Here is a 9977-nt window from a genome sequence, read left to right as displayed (position 1 = left end):
TTGCCTTGCGTGTGTCAGATCCGACTAGTTCGGTCTCCTTCAGATGATTGAAGTTTTAAAACTTCAAATTTCATATGGCTGAGACCATGTGATCAAAATCACTTTTGACTTTGATAATTACAGCATTGTTTCCTGTATATTCTTGAGATGGACCTGAAAATGTTATGAATGCATGAGTGAAGAAATATTTCATATTTCCTTGACATTTCTTTTAATGTTGTATTTCTTCATATTATTGAAGGTACAAGATACAGTTTGATTATAATCAGTAATTTGTTTTCTCTCCTTTTGCAGAACAACTTGATCCCAGCTAATTTGACATGGGAAGAAATGCTGTACCCCTTATATCAGAAGTATAAAAACTACATCACGTGGGGTGATCAGGATCTTCTAAACATAATTTTCTACTTTAATCCAGGTACAGAATGCAGTTACTACTTTATTTTGTGGAATTTGATGGCAACAGAATATAAATTCATAGAAATATTAACAGGTTACAGAGTCTTGACTTCTTCTTCTTTCGGCTTTTCCCGGTTAGGGGTCGCCACAGCGGATCACTGTCCGCTCATGATTGGCAGTGGAGTTTCCTATAGCGAAAATATGAGTATTCCAAACTTTTATTCAGTACTTGATACCGAACCTGGAAAAAAAACACTGATACATCGTTATGTAGGTTTTACATTCAGTGCATTACAGATGCTTTTGTTTCCAGTGTACCCTTGTGTGGTCAAAGCATACTCCCTGATTTTCAAAAGATGAATATTGAAACTGGTAAGTTGAAAATCTAAATTTTTTTCAGGGGCAAGCTCCCCCCACTTAATATGGGAGGTTGCCCCACCCCCTAAATTATATATACCAAGTCTATGGTTGTATCATAGTGGATCGAATTTAAAAAAAAAAAAGTACTCTGCTGGCTTTCAGAATTCTAGTTTCAGTGAAACTTGTCACAGTATTCAATTTTCAAACTGAAACTCCTCGTTGGAAAGCCCAATATCAGACTGATGCCATTAGAGAGTTGGTTGTGCATTCAGAAGATTTTTGATGCACCGTACTATCTGGAGTTTTACATTATTTTGCACATTCTGCATTAAAACTAGCCTGTTCAATATTTTCATTAATACAGTTTTCTTTCTGCCCTGGTAGCTGCCTCTGACATTACAGTATGTAAATGTTAGTAGGACTGACCTCAGCAGGGAGGTGGAATTGAAAGGAGTAGCAAGGAAAATATCAGAATATGTTGTGTGTGTATGCAGTTTTATTGTTTTTTAAAGTGCCTTAAGAGATGATTAGAAAAGTTGTACGTATTCTGAGTTTTTCATCTATAATGGTTGATCGTTAAAAATAGTGTTACGTATAACAGTATAGTTTGTAGTTGTAGTTCGGACTACGAGGCAAAATTATTCTGCCTTCATAAATTTTACCCAATTTCTGGATTCATCTGTGGCACTTTCTGTGCCAGTTCTCACAATATTTTTCTCTTTATACTGCACTTTCTGTATCTGTAATAGCTAGATCAGTTGATTTGCTGTTTGTGGCCAGAATTTGCTTCAGCATGTGCATTTCTGGATCTCCTTGACCCAGTTGTATTCACTAGTAGTGAAGATTACCCTTATTACAAATATGCATTGTGGTCTGAGATTTTGAGTGATAAATCAGGATGTTGGAAAGTGTTAGATGCAGGTTAACTAGGTAAGCAGGTGGAGTTTGTAAAGATCCTGCCACCTCTTTTCACCTTTTATGGATACTTTGCTTATGATATTGACTGCGGAGTAATATAACTCAGGTTTTGGGCTCTCCCATATTTATTAGTTGAGTCATTACACGAGTTATTAGGGATCAGTTCTTACAAACTGTTTCTTAAAACACTCCTGTACTAACCCACAACTTTGATTTCTTTCACAGGTTTACTTGTCAGCTCGCTTGTTTTGATGGATAAACAGTTGATTTGTTTATGACCAGTTGATCAAAGACTTTCATTTGAGTACGTGGCCAGATTGCTTTAAAAAAATACACTTTTGGCATTCTGGCTTTTCTACAAGGCTTGGCAACTTCAGAATTAATTATTTTACTTGGGAAATGCGGTTTTCTCAGACTTGAGGGTATGGGGCTTCCAACCATTAAAAGTCAGTGGAGCTCTTTCGTAGGTCCATAGGTATGTACTAGGCTGATGACCCACAAGGGCCTTTTTAAGCCTAGCCATGCATCCTAAATCTCCGATAAGTTCTGATACCCTTGATAAGTGTAAGCAGGAGTTTGTGAGATGAAGCATTTACAATCAGTGGCCTGGGAGATGAACCATTTATAGGCTGCCTGTGTCCATTAGAGACACAGGTGCCAAACCAGGGGTGAATTTCCTGTTCCCCATCCATTTGTCCAAGTTACAGTTGAATTGGGTTAGGGAGGAATTCTGCTTCACATAGATGGGGAGCCTCTTCTAGAGAAGGGGTAGTTTCTGGTATACATACTTGTCTGTCCAGCAGGTCCTATTTATGTCTCAGGCAAAGTTTAATTCTTTAGAACAGGTAATTCTGCTCTTTGCTTTGCGGATATGCAGGAATCCATCAGGGCAGGGTCTGACGATGCCTTTTATGCCAGGCATAGATTTTCCATCAACAGCTTGTAGGAGACGGAATACCTCTGTGGACATTACATTTGTTGGAGGTTTCTGGTTAGGTACATACCAAAGGGGGCATTGTACTCCATGATAGACCTGATGAATGCCAAATACAGTGGAACAATACTTTCTTGGACCTAGATGCATACCTTTGTTTATAAGTTGCACAGCATAGAATGATTTCCTCACTACTGTAGACACGTGATGATCAAAGGCTAGATTACTGTCTGTGTGTGTCCCCAAGTCCCAGACTACTGTGTCAACTCTTAGCAGTGTGTTGTCATTATGATACTTACCAGGGGTGGATGACTACTCAAAGGATACTGTTATACATTTCTTGGCATTTAGTTTGTCCATGGCTCTGACACTAGTTATTTATCTGTCAGCCCTTCCTGGAGAGCATATGTCTGTGGGGTATTTTATGACTGCTCCTAATTTGCAGTCATGCAGATTTAGTCAGCCACAGGCCATTGACATTGGTCTTGATTTCAGAGAAGTAAATGCCAAAAAGGAGTGGCCTTAAGATCAGTCCCTGAAGGACTCCGCTGATGACTGGCCTCTTTGTAGAGGTAGACTCCCCAATTATAACTTCCTGGATCGTGTCTCTGAGCATTTAGTTTACAATTCCCTGTAGCCTATAAAAATGATCAGCTGTATATGCCTTGATATGGACACATGGAATGTTTGCCCGAAAATACATGCGGATAGTAGGAGCTTATTTCCATGATTGGTTTGAATAACTACAGGAAACTCGCAGTTAACTGGCACCTTTGGGGATTGGAAGATACCGAAAAACTGTAGATGTTCTTCGTGTTTCACTGTTGCAGTCATCACATTTGGGTTATCCCCGCCAAGGTAGCCCTTAGTCAGCCCGGATACCAGAGGCTTAGTATTTCTGTGTCGGTTGCCGTCGCTCCAGGACTGACGTCAGGTCATCAGTAGCATATAATATGGCAGCTGACGCCATTACATCAGTTTGTCTTGCCCTAACTGTCAGGAGCCCCCCCAAGAGGGAGCTAAGTTATGGTAGAAGAACACCACCAGTAGAAAGTAAATACCAAAATTTCCTTATAGGGAGAGTGAGAGAGAGAGAAAGAGAAATACAAGGGAGATGGAGGGAGGGAAACCAGGACTGCAGCAGTGAATACACTCCAACATCTACAGTTATGGTAAGTGTACACAACTGCACTATGTCCTTTGTGTTTCACTGTTGCAGTCATCACATTTGGGTTGATTCCCAAAGCTGAAGAAAGGGTGGAGGCAGTCAAGAAGACTCGGGGCTGGCTAGGATGCCCTGAAGGACTGCAGTTGCATAGCCTGCCCTGGATATGGAGAAGATAGGTGGGTGGTAATGCTTGGTGAAGGTATGAATTGATATCCATGTTGCAGCCTCCAGGATGTCCCTGGTGGGGACCCCTCTGAGGAAAGTTGCAGAGGTGGAGGTTGCTCTGGTAGAATGTGTCCTGTCCCCCTTGGGGGAGGTTTCCCATGTTGCTTGTAGCAGAGATGGATGCAGTGTGCTATCCATTTGGAGATGGTTTGTTTGGATATGGCTGTGCCCTCTGCTCCTGCAGCAAAACTGACTAACAATTGATCAATCTTCCTGTCTAGATAGAATCTGAGCTGTCTGTGCACATCTAGAGAGTGCATAGTGCAGACTAAGGGCTACCCTGGCAGGGATAACCCAAATGTGATGACTGCAACAGTGAATACACTCGAACATCTACATTTATGGTAAGCGTACACAACTGTACTTTTCTGGTTGCTTGAGAGTTACTGTTAAAAATAGGCCTGACTAATACTGTACCCTATATACTATTTTTTTAGTTTGACTTGTTCTCAGGTTGGGGAAAGAGGGAATTTATTCCTATCTTCCTTTTTAAAACTCTAAAAACATAAGGTATGTTTCTGCAGGGGGAAAACAAAGTACAGTACGTGAACATTTTACTGTATTTCTTTGTTTTTGCTGGCTGCTTGAGTTCCGTTTAACTGAGAGTTTACTGTAATTGCAGTTGTGAAGAATTGCATTGTGTACATTGTTACATAAGTTAGCTAGCCGATTGCTACAGGTGCTAACTGCTTGATAATTTCCACAAGTGCAGTTAAGGCCATCAGCATGTAAATTAAAAAAAAAATGCATATAGACACTTCCATGTAGTACTGCACTTGTGAGCAGAAGATCTACTGCCACCACTGGTGTTTCAGCATCCTGCATATTAAGCTTTTACAGTATAGAAATCCATGGAGTGCACTTCCTTTGCTAAGAAAACCAGAGGACTCCATTCCCCCTGTTTTCAGAGAAGTCATCCAAGCAGCCAGGCTGATGTGTTCCATCACATGATGTCAACTTTTAAAATAAATCCTGCTTTTGTGTGTGCATGTGTAGTAAAGTGGGACTGAATAACATTACTTTTACTAAAGAGAGCAGAGGAAAGCCATTTAAGAATAGATTTATATTTACAACAGACAAATTCTGCTGCTGTCTGTAAACACATTATAGGTGGTACATTGTGGGTTAGCCAGTAGGAAATGGGCACTAAACAAAGGCTGACGACTCTTAATTCTGCCTGTGAAGCATGCCATTAAGAAATACAGGAGTGTTCCCATACAGTGGCACATTCCTTGTGTCCAGTTGAGTGTACCCTCTAAAAAGAAAACCTATTCTTTGCAGCATTTAAACAAAGTAAATTTCTTGGAAGGTTTTGAATTGTTAAAGGATCAGTGAATTGCTTTGCTTTATATAATAATTGATTCTTCAGTTGCTGTTGCTCATCACCGTAGAAGAACTTGTTAATTTAAAGCAGTAGGTGGTAGTTTTACCTTCTGAGCATTATTTCTGTCTTTTGCATGGAATACTGGTCTTTTTATTGTGTTGTTTTTGGAATTCTGTGGTCTCCACTTCTGATGTGGATGTAATAACTTCATCTGGTAAGAGGTCTGTATTGTCTTCTGAATCTTATCTTCTGAATTATCTGGATCTTGTCTTTTTGTTCCCTTCTTTTGACAACTGACCATTTATGCATACATGCATGCATGCATGTATTTATATATGTTTGCTTGTTAATGTCTAGAACATTCATCCAAAGGACATAGGTTCAGAGAAGGTCACTAGGATGACGGCCCTAGAGCTCTTACAAGCCTAGCCACATTTATCCCAAGTTGCTCCAGTTGTCAGTGGTTAGGTGAGTAAAGTTTGTAGAGGTTAGAGTCTGTGGTAGTTAATATGGACTTCCTGTGTTTAGAAGAGACATGGGTGTCACCCCAGGAGTGAATTTGTGGTCACCCATCCATTGATCTAGATTGTGTTTGAAGAGGGTTAGGGAGGGGCTCTGTTTCACGTGAATTAGAAGCTTGTTCCAGAGAAGTGACAGTCTCTGGGAGATGTATCTATCTCTCCAGCATGACCTGTTCATGTCAGAGGCTAGGTTAAGATCCCTGGAGCAAGTGACCCTCATGCAGTTTGATTTATGAATGTGTAGCATTTCCATCAGGACCAGGTTAGAGACTGCCCTGTAAGCTAGGCACAGGCCACCCCTTAGCAACCTGTAGGAGACAGAGTACAGTGATACGGCTTTTAGTCTTTCCACGTAAGACTTGTTTTGTGTATCCTATAATTTCTTGGCAGGAAACCTCTGTGGTCTCTACAGTTGTTGCAGGTGCCTGGTGAGGTACATGCAAAAGGGAGCATTGTACTCGATTATTGATCTGATGAAGGCCGAGTATAATGGAATTATAGCATCCTTAGATCTAGATGGAATTATAACATCCTTAGATCTAGATGTGATGACACCCGCGGTGGTGGTCCTGCAGTAGCGTTGTCGCCTCACAGTAAGACGCTGTCCAGTTCGATTCTCAGCTAGAGCGTCTTCTGCATGGAGACATGCGTGAATTTGGGCGTACCTTCGTTGAAGGTTGTGCATCAGGGCTGGTAACTCGGCACGGAAAAATCAACTACCAATCATTAGTGGACCGTAGTTCCGCTGTGGTGACCCCTAACCAGGAAAAGCCGAAAGAAACAACAACAAGATCTAGATGTGATGCCTTTACTTATAAGATGTGCCACATAGAAGAATGTCCTTACTATTATGGATACGTGATGGTCAAACTTCAGATTGCTGTCATCCTGAGCACCCAGATCATGTACCATTGGGTCTACACTTAGAGGGTTGCTGTCTGTATTGTAATTAGCAGGGATGTCATCTTTCTCAGAGGGGAATAGTAGTGCATTTTTTTGCATTTAGCTTTAATCTGTGGCTGTGGCACCAGTCATTTGTCTACACTAACCCTGTTTGCAATATATTAACATTGTTGGGGAAACCTGTGATTGCTCCCAGTTTGCAGTCATCAGCAAACCTGGTCAGCCACAGGCTGTCCAAGTTTGTGTAGACTTCTGATAATTAAATTCAGAACAGTAAGTGCCCAACACAGAACCTTGTGGTATGCCAGTGGTGACTGGTCTTTTACTAGATGTGAAGTCACCCATTTTGACAGTATGTGTACTGTCAGTGACCTAGCTAGTAATGTAGGGGTTAATTCCCAAATGGGGAAGTTTCTCTATAATACCTGAACGGGGATTATGTCAAATGCCATGGCTAGGTCAAGACATTTGACACAATCCCCCACTCAGGTATTAGAGAAACTCTCCCATTTTAGGATCACCTTGGGGCATGGCTATAATAAAATATAAAATTAGTTGAAATTTGACAGAAGAAAAAAAATTAAGTCACATATATGGATACAAACAGTTAATTAAAAGTGGATATGCAAAACAGGTATATATTCTGTAAATGAAATTACAGTGATAGCTTGTAGCAGACTTGATGTAAACACTAAAGATGAGTAATTTTTATTTGCATAAGTGGTTAAGCAGACCTACCATATTTCTCTGTAAATAAGCCTAACCAGTGAATAAGGCCTAGCATGGTTTTCCTGGGTGGTTATGATATAAGCCCTACCTCAAAAATAAGCCCCAGTTAAGATAGTCAACAACACACGACGGACATGTTGAATTATAAAATAATAATATTGACATCTGTTAACTGAGGTTATCCTACTCTGCTTGCCATTTTCAGACCATTCGGACACCCAACTTCTTTTCTTTGCAGAAAGTCACAAGATTCTTTCCCCGGGAGTCCTCCACAATTCTTATTGTAACCCTAGTCCTCACTCACACTTGACGTTTGAGATCTTTGGCCCATAAACACTGGCAAGGGTATTTCGATTGGTCAAAGTACAGATAACGCACGTAAAATGTGCGCACTTGATAATGAACGGGTGTGGTTGTGTCTTCTTAACTGTTGCCATTTTTGGTGCCACTCCTGTCTCATAAGTCTTCAGTTAACCCCCCCCCCCCCCCCCAGACAAGATGAGTGCAAAAAGAAAGAGCTATTCCATAGAGTACAATAAAGGAATCATGGAGGGTTCCCGGGGAAAGAATCTGATGGCTTTCTGTAAAGAGAAGTTTGATCTCCAAATGGTCCGAAAATGGTGAGCAGAGTACAATAACCTCAATCAGCAGGTGGACAAGGGAAATGCTAAGAAGTGCAAATGTGGATCAGGTCAGCAGCAATTATTTCTTGAGCTGGAAGATATCATCTGTGAATGGATTGCTAACAGGAGAGCAAAGGCTTTGGGTGTGCACAGGGTTGATTTTCAAGCATTTGCCCTTGCAATGGCATCACAGTTAGAAATATCCCCAGAAGAATTCAAAGCTTCACAACATTGGCTGGATGGCTTCCTTCAGCGATATGAACTGTCTCTAAGAAGATTGACAACACTGTTTAAGCTGGAAGATACTGAAGTTATTAAACATGCACTTGCATTCAAGTCCTTTGTTGATGGCATCAGCTGTTCTAAATACTAACTCTCAAACATGATTGCTATGGATGAAACTGCAGTGTTTATGGGCCAAGGATCTCAAACAACAATTGATCAGAGGGGGTGCCTCGTCAATCTACATTCCCTCCACTGGTTATGAAAGTGCACGTGTTACCTGTATTTTGGCAGTTCGTCTAGATGGAAAGAAAACCCCACTTCTAATCATTAGGAAGGGCAAGAAAGATAAGCTTGAATGCGTTTCAGGCATTTACATTCTTGAAACCAAAAAAGCCTGGTGCACACAAGCAGTTATAAGGAAGTGGGTCGATGTAATGCTGCCACTTGTTTTGCGAGGTGGTGAAAGAGGTCTGCTTGTCTGGGATTCAGCCAGCACTCACGACGCTAAAGACCTGAAGAACTTCCTTGCACAGAGAAGACTAGATCAAATAATGATTACCGCAGGAATGACTGCCTCTCTCCAAACTCTTGATATTGCAATAAACAAGCCATTCAAGGACCACTTGCGCATGAAACTCCATGACTACATTAAAAATAGAATAGAGGGAAATCGGCGTGAAAACTTTGTGAAGCCTAGCCTGCAAGAGGTCATGACTTGGGTGAAGAATTCATGGGATAAAATCACTGACAGCGTGTTGCCAATGCATTATGAGCAGGCTACATGGACAAGCAGTGCTCATGGAGAGCTCTATTGCTAGGCATGACAAATTGGGGCCAATGGTTCCACAGGAAATGGCTTCGCAAGAAATTCAGGGGTTGGAGACTTATGACAATGTTCCAGAAGAAAATGACATGACTGTATTTGAATAACTTTTCTGTTATTGGGGCAACAGAATGGATTGCTTCTGCTTTCAGCTGCCAGCAAGCTATTGTCAGTTTTTTTTTTACTTTATTGTGTTAAGGTAACGTTTCATTATCAAGGGGTAATTACAAAGTAAGGCCACTAGTTCCCAGACTTCATTTTTATGACTTTCCATCATTCTTCTTTTAAGGTTTGGGTAAGGAATAAAGAAAGCATCACCACTCAAAAAGTGGCAGTTATTCACCTGTTTTATTCCTCTCCGCCAATACACATGTATTGAGATTTTTCTGCACTTTCTGTTAAGCATGAAGCATTGCACTGTGAAAGCCAAGGTGTAGATATTCTGAAGTTGAAATGTTTGTTGCACTGGTTATGTAGAACTCTCTCGCAACTGTTAACGCGTTACCTAGAACTGTTGCCCATTAATGGAAAAGTACCAAATAAATGTCAATTTGTGTACATGAATAAATGTCGATTTGTGTACATGAATAAGTGAATAAATGTAGATTGTTGTATGGGGGTAAATAAGGCATCCCCTGATAATAAGCGTATTTCGGCGGGGGAAAAGTATAAGATCCGGTCTTATTTTCGGGGAAATACGGTACTAATACTAATTTTACCAACAGGTTAAGAAAATAACTTACAAGAGGCGTAATGATAAGAGGTAACCACTATACACAATTGGAAAAGGCATGTTCCATCGGGGACAGTGAATTGGAATTGTCA

At 40.8% G+C, this 9977-nt stretch overlaps 1 protein-coding gene across 1 annotated transcript in view; it reads left to right on the top strand.

Moving 5' to 3' along the window:
* Positions 1-9977, top strand: part of GXYLT2 (glucoside xylosyltransferase 2) — a 478768-nt gene that overhangs the window by 396566 nt on the left and 72225 nt on the right. The window contains exon 5 of the mRNA XM_044077975.1: positions 295-418. Within this exon, the coding sequence (XP_043933910.1) occupies positions 295-418 (124 nt within the window). The remainder of the gene's footprint in view (positions 1-294; positions 419-9977) is intronic.

Source organism: Protopterus annectens, chromosome 7.part0 (assembly GCF_019279795.1).
Source record: "Protopterus annectens isolate FY-2018-M chromosome 7.part0, PAN1.0, whole genome shotgun sequence".
NCBI classification, from domain to species: domain Eukaryota; kingdom Metazoa; phylum Chordata; order Ceratodontiformes; family Protopteridae; genus Protopterus; species Protopterus annectens.
The sequence above is the reverse complement of the archived record's forward strand: the minus strand, read 5'-3'. Positions and strand labels throughout refer to the sequence as shown.